The 19139-nt window shown below is 68.7% G+C and overlaps 2 protein-coding genes across 4 annotated transcripts in view; one reads left to right on the plus strand and one right to left on the minus strand.

The window, feature by feature from the left end:
• Window positions 1-4277, minus strand: part of RNF40 (ring finger protein 40) — a 32619-nt gene extending 28342 nt beyond the window's left edge. For 2 of the 3 annotated variants that reach the window (XM_073649048.1, XM_073649047.1), the window contains exon 1: window positions 4123-4277. In XM_073649048.1, the coding sequence (XP_073505149.1) occupies window positions 4123-4175 (53 nt within the window). In that variant the 5' untranslated portion in view covers window positions 4176-4277. Of the gene's footprint in view, window positions 1-4045 lie in introns of all 3 variants that reach the window. The other variant, XM_073649049.1, reaches the window with a different exon arrangement.
• The window catches only part of CFAP119 (cilia and flagella associated protein 119), a 121078-nt gene continuing 105767 nt past the window's right edge, over window positions 3829-19139 (plus strand). Inside the window, exons 1-5 of the mRNA XM_073649055.1 lie at window positions 3829-4406; window positions 11096-11124; window positions 13805-13870; window positions 13937-14103; window positions 14190-14260. Coding sequence (XP_073505156.1) covers window positions 4368-4406; window positions 11096-11124; window positions 13805-13870; window positions 13937-14103; window positions 14190-14260 — 372 coding nt within the window. The 5' untranslated portion in view covers window positions 3829-4367. The remainder of the gene's footprint in view (window positions 4407-11095; window positions 11125-13804; window positions 13871-13936; window positions 14104-14189; window positions 14261-19139) is intronic.

Raw genomic sequence — 19139 nt, forward strand, 5'->3', positions numbered from 1 at the left:
CCCCGGGGGGGGGCCACACACACACACGCAGCGCCCCGGGGGGGGGGGGGTCACACACACAGCACCCCGGGGGGGGGGCACACACACAGCACCCCGGGGGGGGGGGCACACACACAGCACCCCGGGGGGGGGGCACACACACAGCACCCCGGGGGGGGGGCACACACACAGCACCCCGGGGGGGGGCACACACACAGCACCCCGGGGGGGGGGGGGGCACACACACACGCAGTGCCCCGGGGGGGGCACACACACACGCAGTGCCCCGGGGGGGGGGCCACACACACACGCAGTGCCCCGGGGGGGGGGCCACACACACACGCAGTGCCCCGGGGGGGGGGCCACACACACACGCAGTGCCCCGGGGGGGGGGCCACACACACACGCAGTGCCCCGGGGGGGGGGCCACACACACACGCAGTGCCCCGGGGGGGGGGCCCACACACACACGCAGTGCCCCGGGGGGGGGGGCCACACACACACGCAGTGCCCCGGGGGGGGGGCCACACACACACGCAGTGCCCCGGGGGGGGGGCCACACACACACGCAGTGCCCCGGGGGGGGGCCACACACACACACACACACAGCGTCCCGGGGGGGGGGGGGGGGGGGCCACACACACACACGCAGCGCCCAGGGGGGGGCCACACACACACACGCAGCCCCCCCCAGGGGGCGGGGTCACACACACGCAGCCCCCCAGGGGGCGGGGTCACACACACGCAGCCCCCCCAGGGGGCGGGGCCACACACACGCAGCCCCCCCAGGGGCGGGGCCACACACACGCAGCCCCCCCAGGGGGCGGGGCCACACACACACGCTGCCCCCCCCGGGGGGCGGGGCCACACACACACGCAGCGCCCTGGGGGGGCGGGGCCACACACACACGCAGCGCCCTGGGGGGGGCCACACACACACGCAGCGCCCTGGGGGGGGCCACACACACACACAGCGCCCTGGGGGGGGGGCCACACACACACACAGCGCCCTGGGGGGGGGGCCACACACACACACAGCGCCCTGGGGGGGGGGGCCACACACACACACAGCGCCCCGGGGGGGGGGGGGCACACACACACGCAGTGCCCCGGGGGGGGGGGGGCACACACACACACAGCGCTCCGGGGGGGGGCCACACACACACACACACACACACACACACAGCGTCCCGGGGGGGGGCCACACACACACACGCAGCGCCCCGGGGGGGGGGCCACACACACACACGCAGCCCCCCCCAGGGGGCGGGGTCACACACACGCAGCCCCCCCAGGGGGCGGGTCACACACACGCAGCCCCCCCAGGGGGCGGGGTCACACACACGCAGCCCCCCCAGGGGGCGGGGCCACACACACACGCAGCCCCCCCCAGGGGGCGGGGCCACACACACGCAGCCCCCCCCAGGGGGCGGGGTCACACACACACACACAGCGCCCTGGGGGGGGGCCACACACACAGCGCCCCGGGGGGGGGGCCCACACACACAGCGCCCTGGGGGGGGCCACACACACACAGCGCCCTGGGGGGGGGCCACACACACACACAGCGCCCTGGGGGGGGGCCACACACACACAGCGCCCTGGGGGGGGCCACACACACACAGCGCCCTGGGGGGGGGCCACACACACACACACACAGCGCCCCGGGGGGGGGGCCACACACACACAGCGCCCCGGGGGGGGGCACACACACACAGCGCCCCGGGGGGGGGGGGCACACACACACACACAGCGCCCCGGGGGGTGCCACACACACAGCGCCCCGGGGGGGGGGCCCCACACACACAGCGCCCCGGGGGGGGGGCCCCACACACACAGCGCCCCGGGGGGGGGGCCCCACACACACAGCGCCCCGGGGGGGGGGCCACACGCCACACACACAGCGCCCCGGGGGGGGGGGGCCACACACACAGCGCCCCGGGGGGGGGGGCCACACACACAGCGCCCCGGGGGGGGGGGCCACACACACAGCGACCCGGGGGGGGGGGGGCACACACACAGCGACCCGGGGGGGGGGGGGCACACACACAGCGCCCCGGGGGGGGGGGGGGCACACACACAGCGCCCGGGGGGGGGGGGGGGGGGGCACACACACAGCGCCCCGGGGGGGGGGGGGGGGGGGGCACACACACAGCGCCCCGGGGGGGGGGGGGGGCACACACACAGCGACCCGGGGGGGGGGGGGGGGGGGCACACACACAGCGACCCGGGGGCACACACACAGCGACCCGGGGGCACACACACAGCGACCCGGGGGCACACACACAGCGACCCGGGGGCACACACACAGCGACCCGGGGGCACACACACAGCGACCCGGGGGGGGGGGGGCACACACACAGCGACCCGGGGGGGGGGGGGGGGGCACACACACAGCGACCCCGGGGGGGGGGGGGGGCACACACAGCGACCCGGGGGGGGGGGGGGGGGCACACACAGCGACCCGGGGGGGGGGGGGCACACACACAGCGACCCGGGGGGGGGGGGGGCACACACACAGCGACCCGGGGGGGGGGGGGGGGGGCACACACACAGCGACCCGGGGGGGGGGGGGCACACACACAGCGACCCGGGGGGGGGGGGGCACACACACAGCGACCCGGGGGGGGGGGGGCACACACACAGCGACCCGGGGGGGGGGGGGGGGGGCACACACACAGCGCCCCGGGGGGGGGGGGGGCACACACACAGCGCCCCGGGGGGGGGGGGGGGGCACACACACAGCGCCCCGGGGGGGGGGGGGGGCACACACACACACACACACACACACACAGCGCCCCCAGGGGGCGGGGTCACACACACACAGCCCCCCCAGGGGGCGGGGTCACACACACACAGCCCCCCCAGGGGGCGGGGTCACACACACACAGCACAGCCCCCCCAGGGGGCGGGGTCACACACACACAGCGCAGCCCCCCCAGGGGGCGGGGTCACACACACACAGCGCAGCCCCCCCAGGGGGCGGGGTCACACACACACGCGCAGCCCCCCCAGGGGGCGGGTCACACACACACAGCGCAGCCCCCCCAGGGGGCGGGGTCACACACACACAGCGCAGCCCCCCCAGGGGGCGGGGTCACACACACACAGCGCAGCCCCCCAGGGGCGGGGGTCACACACACACAGCGCAGCCCCCCCAGGGGGCGGGGTCACACACACACAGCGCAGCCCCCCAGGGGGCGGGGTCACACACACACAGCGCAGCCCCCCCAGGGGGCGGGGTCACACACACACGCAGCCCCCCCAGGGGGCGGGGTCACACACACACACAGCGCCCCCAGGGGGCGGGGTCACACACACACAGCGCCCCCAGGGGGCGGGGTCACACACACACAGCGCCCCCCAGGGGGCGGGGTCACACACACACAGCCCCCCCCAGGGGCGGGGTCACACACACACAGCCCCCCCAGGGGGCGGGGTCACAACACACAGCCCCCCGGGCGGGTCACACACACACAGCGCAGCCCCCCCAGGGGGCGGGGTCACACACACACGCAGCCCCCAGGGGGCGGGATCACACACACACGCAGCCCCCCCAGGGGGCGGGGTCACACACACACACGCAGCCCCCCCAGGGGGCGGGGTCACACACACGCGCAGCCCCCCCAGGGGGCGGGATCACAAACACACGCAGCCCCCCCAGGGGGCGGGATCACACACACACACGCAGCCCCCCCAGGGGGCGGGATCACACACACACGCAGCCCCCCCAGGGGGCGGGATCACACACACACACGCAGCCCCCCCAGGGGGCGGGATCACACACACACACACACGCAGCCCCCCCAGGGGGCGGGATCACACACACACACACACGCAGCCCCCCCAGGGGGCGGGATCACACACACACACACACACGCAGCCCCCCCAGGGGGCGGGATCACACACACAGCGCCCGGGTGGGCGGGGTTATAGCGGCTCGGCAGTCGGAGCACTGCTCGTCTTGCAGCACACTGCCGGCGGCCGCCCGGAGCAGGGCTCAGTCTCCTTGTGACCGGGGCCGGTATTCGGTGGGGCCGTCCCCCTTCCGTCCTGACATCATTACTATCATCACGCAGCGGGCGGCAGTTCGGCTCCCGGCTCTCCTCACAGCCGGATACCGTATCCGGTGCTCACTCCTACCGTGTCCGCCATCTTCTCTCAGCAGTCGGATCTCTCTTCACCTCTCCGCGCATGCGCCTTGACAGCCGCGAGCGCTCCTTTGCCGTCCACTAGCCTCACTGCTATTGGCCGCCGCGGATGTCATTTATAGGAGGCCGCGTTAGTATTGGCTGGTGGTGTATGAGCCCCGCCCATCCGCCGTTACCCATGGTAACTGTGTTCCGGGCTCCAGATAAGCTGTTGTCAGGGAGACCAGACGCCGAGAGATGAACATGGAGCGCGGGAGCGACGGTGGAGTGCACCGGGTGAGAACCGGGAGAGAATGGGCCGGTGCGGGGATAGAAGAACCGGGGGGGACGGGGGCCGGTGCGGGGGGGAGAGAAGAACCGGGAGGGACGGGGGCCGGAGCGGGGGGAGAGAAGATCCGGGGGGGACGGGGGCCGGTGCGGGGGGAAGAGAAGAACCGGGAGGGACGGGGGCCGGTGCGGGGGGAGAGAAGAACCGGGAGGGACGGGGGCCGGTGCGGGGAGAGAAGAACTGGGGGGGACGGGGGCCGGTGCGGGGAGAGAAGAACCGGGAGGGACGGGGGCCGGTGCGGGGATAGAAGAACCGGGAGGGACGGGGGCCGGTGCGGGGATAGAAGAACCGGGGGGGACGGGGGCCGGTGCGGGGAGAGAAGAACGGGGGGGGGGCAGGGGCCGGTGCGGGGGGAGAGAAGACCCGGGGGGGACGGGGGCCGGTGCAGGGAGAGAGAAGAACCGGGGGGGGGGCGGCGGCCGGTGCGGGGGGAGAGAAGAACTGGGGGGGACGGGGGCCGTTGCGGGGAGAGAAGAACCGGGAGGGATGGGGGCCGGTGCGGGGGGAGAGAAGAACCGGGAGAGAATGGGCCGGTGCGGGGCTAGAAGAACCGGGGGGGCAGGGGCCGGTGCGGGAAGAGAAGAACCGGGAGGGATGGGGGCCGGTGCGGGGAGAGAAGAACCGGGAGGGACGGGGGCCGGTGCGGGGATAGAAGAACCGGGGGGGACGGGGGCCGGTGCGGGGAGAGAAGAACGGGGGGGGGCAGGGGCCGGTGCGGGGGGAGAGAAGACCCGGGGGGGACGGGGGCCGGTGCAGGGAGAGAACAACCGGGAGGGACGGGGGCCGGTGCGGGGGGAGAGAAGAACCGGGGGGGACGGGGGCCGGTGCGGGGAGAGAGAAGAACCGGGGGGGGGGCGGCGGCCGGTGCGGGGGGAGAGAAGAACTGGGGGGGACGGGGGCCGGTGCGGGGAGAGAGAAGAACCGGGGGGGGGGGCAGGGGCCGGTGCGGGGGGGAGAGATAAACCGGGGGGGACGGGGGCCGGTGCGGGGGGGAGAGAAGAACCGGGGGGGACGGGGGCCGGTGCGGGAAGAGAAGAACCGTGAGGGACGGGGGCCGTTGCGGGGAGAGAAGAACCGGGAGGGATGGGGGCCGGTGCGGGGGGAGAGAAGAACCGGGAGAGAATGGGCCGGTGCGGGGCTAGAAGAACCGGGGGGGCAGGGGCCGGTGCGGGAAGAGAAGAACCGGGGGGGGCAGGGGCCGGTGCGGGGAGAGAAGAACCGGGGGGGGGGGGCAGGGGCCGGTGCGGGGGGAGAGAAAAACCGGGGGGGGCGGGGGCCGGTGCGGGGGGGAGAGAAGAACCGGGGGGGCGGGGGCCGGTGCGGGGGGGAGAGAAGAACCGGGGGGGACGGGGGCCGGTGCGGGAAGAGAAGAACCGGGAGGGACGGGGGCCGTTGCGGGGAGAGAAGAACCGGGAGGGATGGGGGCCGGTGCGGGGATAGAAGAACCGGGGGGGGCAGGGGCCGGTGCGGGAAGAGAAGGACCGGGGGGGGCAGGGGCCGGTGCGGGAAGAGAAGAACCGGGGGGGACGGGGCCCGGTGCGGGGAGAGAAGAACCGGGAGGGACGGGGCCCGGTGTGGGAAGAGAAGAACCAGGAGAGAATGGGCCGGTGCGGGGATAGAAGAACCGGTGGGGACGGGGGCCGGTGCGGGGGGAGAGAAGAACCGGGGGGGGGGCAGGGGCCGGTGCGGGGGGAGAGAAAAACCGGGGGGGACGGGGGCCGGTGCGGGGGGAGAGAAGAACCGGGGGGGGGGCAGGGGCCGGTGCGGGGGGAGAGAAAAACCGGGGGGGACGGGGGCCGGTGCGGGGGGGAGAGAAGAACCGGGGGGGACGGGGGCCGGTGCGGGGAGAGAAGAACCGGGGGGGACGGGGGCCGGTGCGGGGAGAGAAGAATCGGGAGGGACGGGGGCCGGTGCGGGGGGAGAGAAGAACCGGGAGAGAATGGGCCGGTGTGGGGGGAGAGAAGAACCGGGGAGGGGCAGGGGCCGGTGCGGGGGGAGAGAAGAACCGGGGGGGACGGGGGCCGGTGCGGGAAGAGAAGAACCGGGAGGGACGGGGGCCGGTGTGGGGTGAGAAGAACCGGGAGGGACGGGGGCCGTTGTGGGGAGAGAAGAACCGGGAGGGATGGGGGCCAGTGCGGGGGGAGAGAAGAACCGGGAGAGAATGGGTCAATGCGGGGATAGAAGAACCGGGGGGGGCGGGGGCCGGTGCGGGGAGAGAAGAACCGGGAGGGACGGGAGCCGGTGCGGGAAGAGAAGAACCGGGGGGGACGGGGGACGGTGCGGGGAGAGAGAAGAACCGGGAGAGAATGGGCCGGTGCGGGGATAGAAGAACCGGGGGGGACGTGGCCCGGTGCGGGGAGAGAAGAACCGGGGGGGACGTGGCCCGGTGCGGGGAGAGAAGAACCGGGAGGGACGGGGCCCGGTGCGGGGAGAGAAGAACCGGGAGGGATGGGGGCCGGTGCGGGGGGATAGAAGAACCGGGGGGGGGCAGGGGCCGGTGCGGGGAGAGAAGAACCGAGAGGGACGGGGGCCGGTGCGGGAAGAGAAGAACCGGGGGGACGGGGGCCGGTGCGGGGGGAGAGAAGAACCGGGAGAGAATGGGCCGGTGCGGGGATAGAAGAACCGGGGGGGGCAGGGCCCGGTGCGGGGACAGAAGAACCGGGGGGGGCAGGGCCCGGTGCGGGGAGAGAAGAACCGGGGGGACGGGGCCCGGTGCGGGAAGAGAAGAAACGGGGGGGACGGGGGCCGGTGCGGGAAGAGAAGAACCGGGGGTGACGGGGGCCGGTGCGGGGGGAGAGAAGAACCGGGAGAGAATGGGCCGGTGCGGGGATAGAAGAAGAACCGGGAGGGACGGGGGCTGGTGCGGGGATAGAAGAACCGGGGGGGACGGGGCCCGGTGCGGGGAGAGAAGAACCGGGAGGGACGGGGGCCGGTGCGGGAAGAGAAGAACCGGGAGGGACGGGGGCCGGTGCGGGGGGAGAGAAGAACCGGGAGAGAATGGGCCGGTGCGGGGATAGAAGAACCGGGGGGGACGGGGCCCGGTGCGGGGAGAGAAGAACCGGGAGGGACGGGGCCCGGTGTGGGGAGAGAAGAACCAGGAGAGAATGGGCCGGTGCGGGGATAGAAGAACCGGTGGGGACGGGGGCCGGTGCGGGGAGAGAAGAGGTGGGGGGTGGGCGGTGCGGGAAGAGAAGAACCGGGGGGGACGGGGGACGGTGCGGGGAGAGAGAAGAATCGGGAGAGAATGGGCCGGTGCGGGGAGAGAAGAACCGGGAGGGACGAGGGCCGGTGCGGGGAGAGAAGAACCGGGAGGGATGGGGGCCGGTGCGGTGGGAGAGAAGAACCGGGAGAGAATGGGCCGGTGCGGGGGGAGAGAAGAACCGGGGGGGGGGCAGGGGCCGGTGCGGGGGGAGAGAAGATCCGGGGGGGACGGGGGCCGGTGCGGGAAGAGAAGAACCGGGAGGGACGGGGGCCGGTGCGGGGTGAGAAGAATCGGGAGGGACGGGGGCCGTTGTGGGGAGAGAAGAACCGGGAGGGATGGGGGCCGGTGCGGGGGGAGAGAAGAACCGGGAGAGAATGGGTCGGTGCGGGGATAGAAGAACCGGGGGGGGCGGGGGCCGGTGCGGGGAGAGAAGAACCGGGGGGGGCAGGGGCCGGTGCGGGGAGAGAAGAACCGGGAGGGACGGGAGCCGGTGCGGGAAGAGAAGAACCGGGGGGGACGGGGGACGGTGCGGGGAGAGAGAAGAACCGGGAGAGAATGGGCCGGTGCGGGGATAGAAGAACCGGGGGGGACGGGGGCCGGTGCGGGGAGAGAAGAGGTGGGGGGTGGGCGGTGCGGGAAGAGAAGAACCGGGGGGGACGGGGGACGGTGCGGGGAGAGAGAAGAATCGGGAGAGAATGGGCCGGTGCGGGGAGAGAAGAACCGGGAGGGACGAGGGCCGGTGCGGGGAGAGAAGAACCGGGAGGGATGGGGGCCGGTGCGGTGGGAGAGAAGAACCGGGAGAGAATGGGCCGGTGCGGGGGGAGAGAAGAACCGGGGGGGGGGCAGGGGCCGGTGCGGGGGGAGAGAAGATCCGGGGGGGACGGGGGCCGGTGCGGGAAGAGAAGAACCGGGAGGGACGGGGGCCGGTGCGGGGTGAGAAGAATCGGGAGGGACGGGGGCCGTTGTGGGGAGAGAAGAACCGGGAGGGATGGGGGCCGGTGCGGGGGGAGAGAAGAACCGGGAGAGAATGGGTCGGTGCGGGGATAGAAGAACCGGGGGGGGCGGGGGCCGGTGCGGGGAGAGAAGAACCGGGGGGGGCAGGGGCCGGTGCGGGGAGAGAAGAACCGGGAGGGACGGGAGCCGGTGCGGGAAGAGAAGAACCGGGGGGGACGGGGGACGGTGCGGGGAGAGAGAAGAACCGGGAGAGAATGGGCCGGTGCGGGGATAGAAGAACCGGGGGGACGTGGCCCGGTGCGGGGAGAGAAGAACCGGGAGGGACGGGGCCCGGTGCGGGGAGAGAAGAACCGGGAGGGATGGGGGCCGGTGCGGGGGGAGAGAAGAACCGGTGCGGGGATAGAAGAACCGGGGGGGGCAGGGGCCGGTGCGGGGAGAGAAGAACCGGGAGGGACGGGGGCCGGTGCGGGAAGAAAAGAACCGGGGGGACGGGGGCCGGTGCGGGGATAGAAGAATCGGGGGGGGGCGGGGCCCGGTGCGGGGAGAGAAGAACCGGGGGGGACGGGGCCCGGTGCGGGAAGAGAAGAACCGGGGGGGACGGGGGCCGGTGCGGGGATAGAAGAGCCGGGAGGGACGGGGGCCGGTGCGGGGAGAGAAGAACCGGGAGGGACGGGGGCCGGTGCGGGGAGAGAAGAACCGGGAGGGACGGGGGCCGGTGCGGGAAGAGAAGAACCGGGGGTGACGGGGGCCGGTGCGGGGGGAGAGAAGAACCGGGTGAGAATGGGCCGGTGCGGGGATAGAAGAAGAACCGGGAGGGACGGGGGCCGGTGCGGGGATAGAGGAACCGGGGGGGACGGGGCGCGATGCGGGGAGAGAAGAACCGGGAGGGACGGGGGCCGGTGCGGGAAGAGAAGAACCGGGAGGGACGGGGGCCGGTGCGGGGGGAGAGAAGAACCGGGGGGGGGCAGGGGCCGGTGCGGGGGGAGAGAAAAACCGGGGGGGACGGGGGCCGGTGCGGGGGGGAGAGAAGAACCGGGGGGGACGGGGGCCGGTGCGGGAAGAGAAGAACCGGGAGGGACGGGGGCCGGTGCAGGGGGAGAGAAGAACCGGGAGGGATGGGGGCCGGTGCGGGGGGAGAGAAGAACCGGGAGAGAATGGGTCGGTGCGGGGATAGAAGAACCGGGGGGGGCGGGGGCCGGTGCGGGGAAAGAAGAACCGGGAGGGACGGGAGCCGGTGCGGGAAGAGAAGAACCGGGGGGAGGGGGGGGGACGGTGCGGGGAGAGAGAAGAACCGGGAGAGAATGGGCCGGTGCGGGGATAGAAGAACCGGAGGGGACGTGGCCCGGTGCGGGGAGAGAAGATCCGGGAGGGACGGGGCCCGGTGCGGGGAGAGAAGAACCGGGAGGGACGGGGGCCGGTGCGGGAAGAGAAGAACCGGGGGGCCGGTGCGGGGGGAGAGAAGAACCGGGAGAGAATGGGCCGGTGCGGGGATAGAAGAATCGGGGGGGGGCGGGGCCCGGTGCGGGGAGAGAAGAATCGGGGGGGGCGGGGCCCGGTGCGGGAAGAGAAGAACCGGGAGGGACGGGGGCCAGTGCGGGGAGAGAAGAACCGGGAGGGACGGGGGCCGGTGCGGGGAGAGAAGAACCGGGAGGGACGGGGGCCGGTGTGGGAAGAGAAGAACCGGGGGTGACGGGGGCCGGTGCGGGGGGAGAGAAGAACCGGGAGAGAATGGGCCGGTGCGGGGATAGAAGAAGAACCGGGAGGGACGGGGGCCGGTGCGGGGATAGAGGAACCGGGGGGACGGGGCCGGTGCGGGGATAGAAGAACCGGGAGAGAATGGGCCGGTGCGGGGATAGAAGAACTGGGAGGGACGGGGGCCGGTGCGGGGAGAGAAGAACCGGGGGGGACGGGGGCCGGTGCGGGGAGAGAAGAACCGGGAGAGAATGGGCCGGTGCGGGAATAGAAGAACCGGGGGGGACGGGGGCCGGTGCGGGGAGAGAAGAACCGGGAGGGACGGGGGCCGGTGCGGGGAGAGAAGAACCGGGAGAGAATGGGCCGGTGCGGTGATAGAAGAACTGGGGGGGACGGGGCCCGGTGCGGGGTGAGAAGAACCGGGAGGGACGGGGGCCGGTGCGGGGAGAGAAGAACCGGGGGGGGACGGGGGCCCGGTGCGGGGAGAGAAGAACCGGGAGGGATGGGGGCTGTTGCGGGGAGAGAAGAACCGGGAGAGAATGGGCCGGTGCGGGGATAGAAGAACCGGGGGGGACGGGGCCCGGTGCGGGGAGAGAAGAGCAGGGGGGGAGGAGAGCCGGTGGGGAGGGGGGGGGCGGAGCGGGGTGAGAAAGAACGGGGGGTGGTGTGTGGACAGAACCTGGAAGGGCAGATTCATGTATCTGAGAGTTGGGGGCCAGACCCTTCCCCTTTCTGCTGTCTCCGGGGCCCAACATCTGCGGCTCCTATAATCTGTTTCTTCTTTTTCAGGAAAAGATAAAAACAAAAGTCTACATCTGGTAAATAATGCCCCTCCCCCCGCGCTCTCCCTCCCCCCGCGCTCTCCCTCCCCCCGCGCTCTCCCTCCCCCCGCGCTCTCCCTCCCCCGCGCTTTCTCTGCCCGTCCTTCCCCCTCGCTCTCTCTGTCTGCCCGTCCTTCCCCCTCGCTCTCTCTGTCTGCCCGTCCCTCCCCCGCGCTCTCTGTCTGCCCGTCCCTCCCCCGCTCTCTCTGTCTGCCCGTCCCTCCCCCGCGCTCTCTGTCTGCCCGTCCCTCCCCCGCGCTCTCTGTCTGCCCGTCCCTCCCCCGCGCTCTGTCTGCCCGTCCCTCCCCCGCGCTCTGTCTGCCCGTCCCTCCCCCGCGCTCTCTGTCTGCCCGTCCCTCCCCCGCGCTCTCTGTCTGCCCGTCCCTCCCCCGCGCTCTCTGTCTGCCCGTCCCTCCCCCGCGCTCTTTCTCTGCCCGTCCCTCCCCCGCGCTCTTTCTCTGCCCGTCCCTCCCCCGCGCTCTCTCTCTGCCCGTCCCTCCCCCGCGCTCTCTCTCTGCCCGTCCCTCCCCCGCGCTCTCTCTCTGCCCGTCCCTCCCCCGCGCTCTCTCTCTGCCCGTCCCTCCCCCGCGCTCTCTCTCTGCCCGTCCCTCCCCCGCGCTCTCTCTCTGCCCGTCCCTCCCCCGCGCTCTCTCTCTGCCCGTCCCTCCCCCGCGCTCTCTCTCTGCCCGTCCCTCCCCCGCGCTCTCTCTCTGCCCGTCCCTCCCCCGCGCTCTCTCTCTGCCCGTCCCTCCCCCGCGCTCTCTCTCTGCCCGTCCCTCCCCCGCGCTCTCTCTGCCCGTCCCTCCCCCGCGCTCTCTCTGCCCGTCCCTCCCCCGCGCTCTCTCTGCCCGTCCCTCCCCCGCGCTCTCTCTGCCCGTCCCTCCCCCGCGCTCTCTCTCTGCCCGTCCCTCCCCCGCGCTCTCTCTCTGCCCGTCCCTCCCCCGCGCTTTCTCTCTGCCCGTCCCTCCCCCGCGCTTTCTCTCTGCCCGTCCCTCCCCCGCGCTCTCTCTCTGCCCGTCCCTCCCCCGCGCTCTCTCTCTGCCCGTCCCTCCCCCTCGCGCTCTCTGCCCGTCCCTCCCCCTCGCGCTCTCTGCCCGTCCCTCCCCCTCGCGCTCTCTGCCCGTCCCTCCCCCTCGCGCTCTCTGCCCGTCCCTCCCCCTCGCGCTCTCTGCCCGTCCCTCCCCCTCGCGCTCTCTCTCTGCCCGTCCCTCCCCCTCGCGCTCTCTCTCTGCCCGTCCCTCCCCTCGCGCTCTCTCTCTCTGCCCGTCCCTCCCCCGCGCTCTCTCTGGCGGTCCCTCCCCCGCGCTCTCTCTCTGGCGGTCCCTCCCCCGCGCTCTCTCTCTGCCCGTCCCTCCCCCGCGCTCTCTCTCTGCCCGTCCCTCCCCCGCGCTCTCTCTCTGCCCGTCCCTCCCCCGCGCTCTCTCTCTGCCCGTCCCTCCCCCGCGCTCTCTCTCTGCCCGTCCCTCCCCCTCGCGCTCTCTGCCCGTCCCTCCCCCTCGCGCTCTCTCTCTGCCCGTCCCTCCCCTCGCGCTCTCTCTCTGCCCGTCCCTCCCCTCGCGCTCTCTCTCTGCCCGTCCCTCCCCTCGCGCTCTCTCTCTGCCCGTCCCTCCCCTCGCGCTCTCTCTCTGCCCTTCCCTCCCCTCGCGCTCTCTCTCTGCCCTTCCCTCCCCTCGCGCTCTCTCTCTGCCCGTCCCTCCCCCGCTCTCTCTCTCTCTGCCCTTCCCTCCCCCCGCGCTCTCTCTCTGCCCGTCCCTCCCCCGCTCTCTCTCTCTGCCCGTCCCTCCCCCGCTCTCTCTCTCTCTGCCCTTCCTTCCCCGCTCTCTCTCTCTGCCCGTCCCTCCCCTGCGCTCTCTCTCTCTGCCCGTCCCTCCCCCGCTCTCTCTCTCTCTGCCCGTCCCTCCCCCGCGCGCTCTCTCTCTGCCCGTTCCTCCCCCGCGCGCTCTCTCTCTGCCCGTCCCTCCCCCGCACTCTCTCTCTCTGCCCGTCCCTCCCCCGCTCTCTCTCTCTCTGCCCGTCCCTCCCCCGCGCGCTCTCTCTCTGCCCGTCCCTCCCCTGCGCTCTCTCTCTGCCCGTCCCTCCCCCGCTCTCTCTCTCTCCCCGTCCCTCCCCCGCTCTCTCTCTCTGCCCTTCCTTCCCCGCTCTCTGTCTGCCCGTCCCTCCCCCGCGCGCTCTCTCTCTGCCCGTCCCTCCCCCGCGCTCTCTCTCTGCCCGTCCCTCCCCCGCGCTCTCTCTGACCGTCCCTCCCCCGCGCGCTCTCTCTCTGACCGTCCCTCCCCCGCGCGCTCTCTCTGCCCGTCCCTCCCCCGCGCTCTCTCTCTGCCCGTCCCTCCCCCGCGCGCTCTCTCTCTGCCCGTCCCTCCCCCGCGCGCTCTCTCTCTGCCCGTCCCTCCCCCGCGCGCTCTCTCTCTGCCCGTCCCTCCCCCGCGCGCTCTCTCTCTGCCCGTCCCTCCCCCGCGCTCTCTCTCTCTGCCCGTCCCTCCCCCGCGCTCTCTCTCTCTGCCCGTCCCTCCCCCGCGCTCTCTCTCTCTTTGCCCGTCCCTCCCTCGCTCTCTCTGCCCGTCCCTCCCCCGCGCGCTCTCTCTCTGCCCGTCCCTCCCCCGCGCGCTCTCTCTCTGCCTGTCCCTCCCCCTCGCGCGCTCTCTCTGCCCCTCAGTCCTCACAGATTTTGCTCTCTCAGGAGTGATGTGACGGCAGGAGACCTGGACATGCTGGAGCGCACGCGGAGCACTGAGGATCTGCGCAGGTAGTGAGCCGCCCTGCTCCCGTATCATGTTAGCTCCCCCGACCTCCATCATCTGTCTCTCCCCAGAGCTCTAGGTGAATTACTGGATGTGCGGCTCCTCGGTGAGCCCCGCGCCTCCGCCGCGCTGGACCTTTACTACCACACGCTGCGCTTCTGCTGGGACTGCGGCTGTAACCGAGAGCAGACGTCCTGCGTCCTGTCTGCGGTGAAGGAGACGCATGCGCTGTGTACAGGTGAGCCCCCGCCTGCTGCCTGTCGTGCTCTCTGCCCGTCGTGCCCGCCATGTGCGGACCCCCCCTAATGCTGCCTGTCATTGTAGGTTCACCTCTGGGGGACGCTGTGGAGTGTCACCATCACCTCCAGGAGCAGCTGCTGCGTCACTCTGTACATGTAAGTGGTGGAGCGCGGAGGCTGCAAAGTGGGGATGGCCCCAAATGCTAACACACTGCACTGACACACAGAAACGGAGCCGTAGATCCCGGCCTCTCTGCGCGCGGTGTACGACGTGCCCCCCGCGCGCGCGCTGTACGACGCTGCACCCCCTCATACACGGCTGATGTGTAAGTGATAAATGTACTGCAGCGCAGATTCATCTCAGATAAAAGTCCAGACCCCGAGATCAGGAACAGGACAGACATTTATAGGACATTTCATAACTTTCCCCAATTCTAATGAAATAATATTCCCCACAAACTGCATTGAACTACTGCACCCAATTTATTTTAGGAGTCGGTCCATTTTATACCGACTCCGATTCCACCAAAATGGGCTTCGACTCCACAGCCCTGGAAGACAGTGAAGCATGGTGGAAGCATCATGATATGGGCATGTGTCTCTAACTATGGTGTCAGACCTATTTACCGCATACCAGGGATCATGGACCGGTTTGCAGATATTAAAATACTTGAAGAGGTCATGTTGCCTTACGCTGAAGAGGAGATGCCCTTGAAATGGGGGTTTACACAAGACAACGACCCTAAACACACCAGTAAACCCGCAAAATCTTGGTTCCAGTCCAACAAAATTGATGTTATGGAGCGGCCAGCCCAATCCCCGGACCTTAATCTGATAGGACACTTGTGAGGTGACATCAAAAATGTCATTTCTGAGGCAAAGCAACAAATGGCAAGAAATTGTGGGATGTAGTGAAAGCCTCCTGGGCTGAATAACAGTGACAGGGGCCAGAAGATGGTTGACTCTATGCAACATAGATGTGACGCAGCTCTAAAAAACTGTGGGTAACAACTAAATATTAGGGTAGTGATTCACAGGAATGATAAATCCTCAAAAAGAGACAAATGCCGACACTGCTATATTGTAGAACAGAACAATGGTAATTTTTTGTTATTTTCTGTAAAGTAGTTAAAATTATCTACATTTCTCTTCATGTTGTGAATTAGAAAACAGCGAGCGATGTCCCCAATGCTGGAAATAACAACTAGTGTAAAGATTCTGTGCTTCACTCAGGTTATTGACCACACTGCTATTATTTAACACTACTGTACATATGAATATTGGAAAAAAATGAACTGCAATACTGCTATAGAAAAATTACAGTAAAAGAAGGTACTTAGCGCATAAATTAGCCAAGATATGTGTGAGCCCAACAACCATCGTCAAGGCCTACCTCATTGTTGGGTCCCTATTCTGATAAGTCACCTCTCCTGGACTAAAAAACCTACAATTTATAGGGCAGGAAGGATCCAGCTAATTAAAACCACCTACGGATGATGGGAGTAGGAGTGCTCTGGTCAGGAGGAGTTTGCTACAAACAGACAAGCTGACCGGCACATCCAGACTAGTGTGAGCAGGTGAAAGATGAGACGACGAGTCAGACTAGTGTGAGCAGGTGAGAGATGAGACGACGAGTCAGACTAGTGTGAGGAGGTGAGAGATGGGACGACGAGTCAGACTAGTGTGAGCAGTGAAAGATGAGACGACGAGTCAGACTAGTGTGAGGAGGTGAGAGATGGGACGACGAGTCAGACTAGTGTGAGCAGTGAAAGATGAGACGACGAGTCAGACTAGTGTGAGCAGTGAAAGATAAGACGACGAGTCAGACTAGTGTGAGCAGGTGAAAGATGAGACGACGAGTCAGACTAGTGTGAGGAGGTGAAGGATGGGACGAGTCAGACTAGTGTGAGGAGGTGAGAGATGGGACGACGAGTCAGACTAGTGTGAGGAGGTGAGAGATGGGACGACGAGTCAGACTAGTGTGAGCAGTGAAAGATGAGACGACGAGTCAGACTAGTGTGAGCAGTGAAAGATGAGACGACGAGTCAGACTAGTGTGAGCAGGTGAGAGATGAGACGACGAGTCAGACTAGTGTGAGCAGGTGAAAGATGGGATGACGAGTCAGACTAGTGTGAGCAGGTGAAAGATGGGATGACGAGTCAGACTAGTGTGAGCAGGTGAGAGATGAGACGACGAGTCAGACTAGTGTGAGCAGGTGAGAGATGGGACGACGAGTCAGACTAGTGTGAGCAGGTGAGAGATGGGACGACGAGTCAGACTAGCGTGAGCAGGTGAGAGATGGGACGACGAGTCAGACTAGCGTGAGCAGGTGAGAGATGGGACGACGAGTCAGACTAGTGTGAGCAGGTGAGAGATGGGACGACGAGTCAGACTAGCGTGAGCAGGTGAGAGATGGGACGACGAGTCAGACTAGCGTGAGCAGGTGAGAGATGGGACGACGAGTCAGACTAGCGTGAGCAGGTGAGAGATGGGACGACGAGTCAGACTAGTGTGAGCAGGTGAAAGATGGGACGACGAGTCAGACTAGTGTGAGCAGGTGAGAGATGGGACGACGAGTCAGACTAGTGTGAGCAGGTGAAAGATGGGACGACGAGTCAGACTAGTGTGAGCAGGTGAAAGATGGGACGACGAGTCAGACTAGTGTGAGCAGGTGAGAGATGGGACGACGAGTCAGACTAGTGTGAGCAGGTGAGAGATGAGACGACGAGTCAGACTAGTGTGAGCAGGTGAAAGATGGGACGAGTCAGACTAGTGTGAGCAGGTGAGAGATGGGACGACGAGTCAGACTAGCGTGAGCAGGTGAGAGATGGGACGACGAGTCAGACTAGTGAGCAGGTGAGAGATGAGACGACGAGTCAGTCTAGTGTGAGCAGGTGAGAGATGGGACGACGAGTCAGACTAGTGTGAGCAGGTGAAAGATGGGACGACGAGTCAGACTAGTGTGAGCAGGTGAGAGATGGGACGACGAGTCAGAGTAGTGTGAGCAGGTGAGAGATGGGACGACGAGTCAGACTAGTGTGAGCAGGTGAGAGATGGGACGACGAGTCAGACTAGTGTGAGCAGGTGAAAGATGGGACGACGAGTCAGACTAGTGTGAGCAGGTGAAAGATGGGACGACGAGTCAGACTAGTGTGAGCAGGTGAGAGATGGGACGACGAGTCAGACTAGTGTGAGCAGGTGAAAGATGGGACGACGAGTCAGACTAGTGTGAGCAGGTGAAAGATGGGACGACGAGTCAGACTAGTGTGAGCAGGTGAGAGATGAGACGACGAGTCAGACTAGTGTGAGCAGGTGAGAGATGGGACGACGAGTCAGACTAGTGTGAGCAGGTGAGAGATGGGACGACGAGTCAGTCTAGTGTGAGCAGGTGAGAGATGAGACGACGAGTCAGTCTAGTGTGAGCAGGTGAGAGATGGGACAACGAGTCAGACTAGTGTGAGCAGGTGTGCGAAGTGCCTTCTTTTTACTATAATTTTTCTATAGGAATATTACATATTTTATATGGCAGTAAGTAATACCGTTCTAATTTTCTCCATTTATTCTTAGTATTTCAGAGTGCTGCTATATTTTCTCTTCGACTTGTTTTCTCTAGCTCCTGTACACTCTGGTTTGGATGTGCTGGTCGGTTTTTCTGTTTGTCCCACACACAGTATGACGGTCCCTCTTCACCGGCACGCACAGTGGGACGGTCCCGCTGCAGTTGGATGCGCCCGATGCACTGGCATGCGCAGTGGGACGGTCCCGCCGCACCGGCACGCACAGTGGGCCGCGCCCGCCGCATCGGCACGCGCAGTGGGACGGTCCCGCCGCACCGGCACGCACAGTGGGCCGCGCCCGACGCATCGGCACGCGCAGTGAGACGCGCCCGACGCACCGGCACGCACAGTGGGCCGCACCCGCCGCATCGGCACGCGCAGTGGGACGGTCCCGCCGCACCGGCACGCACAGTGGGCCACGCCCACCGCATCGGCACGCGCAGTGGGACGCTCCTGACGCACCGGCACGCGCAGTGGGACGCTCCTGACGCACCGGCACGCGCAGTGGGACGCTCCTGACGCATCGACACGCGCAGTGGGACGCTCCTGACGCACCGGCACGCGCAGTGGGACGCTCCTGACGCAGTGGGACGCGCCCGCCGCATCGGCACGCACAGTGGGACGGTCCCGCCGCACCGGCACGCACAGTGGGACGGTCCCGCCGCACCGGCACACACAGTGGGACGGTCCCGCCGCACCGGCACACACAGTGGGACGGTCCCGCCGCACCGGCACACACAGTGGGACGGTCCCGCCGCACCGGCACACACAGTGGGACGGTCCCGCCGCACTGGCATGCGCAGTGGGACGGTCTCGCCGCACCGGCATGCACAGTGGGCCGCGCCCGCCGCACCGGCACGCGCAGTGGGACGGTCCCGCCGCACCGGCACGCACAGTGGGCCGCGCCCGCCGCATCGGCACGCGCAGTGGGCCGCGCCCGACGCACCGGCACGCGCAGTGGGACGCTCCTGACGCACTGGCACGCGCAGTGGGACGCTCCTGACGCATCGACACGCGCAGTGGGACGCTCCTGACGCACCGGCACGCGCAGTGGGACGCTCCTGACGCATCGACACGCGCAGTGGGACGCTCCTGACGCATCGACACGCGCAGTGGGACGCTCCTGACGCACCGGCACGCGCAGTGGGACGCTCCTGACGCAGTGGGACGCGCCCACCGCACCGGCACGCACAGTGGGACGCGCCCGACGCATCGGCACGCGCAGTGGGACGCGCCCGACGCATCGGCACGCGCAGTGGGACGCTCCCGACGCACCGGCATGCACAGTGGGACCCGCCTGCTGCAGTTGGATGCGCCCGATGCACCAGCACGCACAGTGGCAGGCGCCCGCCGCGTTTTGAAGAAACTATTAATCACCATGTAAGTACTGGATAAGAATACAGTAGTTTCCAAAGGCAGCACGGGTCTGTAACAAGTCATGCCAGACTAATCTAAACCCCACATACACATATTTGGTA

Source organism: Phyllobates terribilis, unplaced genomic scaffold (assembly GCF_046119375.1).
Source record: "Phyllobates terribilis strain yellow unplaced genomic scaffold, ASM4611937v1 Scaffold_9__5_contigs__length_417890890, whole genome shotgun sequence".
Classification (NCBI taxonomy): Eukaryota; Metazoa; Chordata; class Amphibia; order Anura; family Dendrobatidae; genus Phyllobates; species Phyllobates terribilis.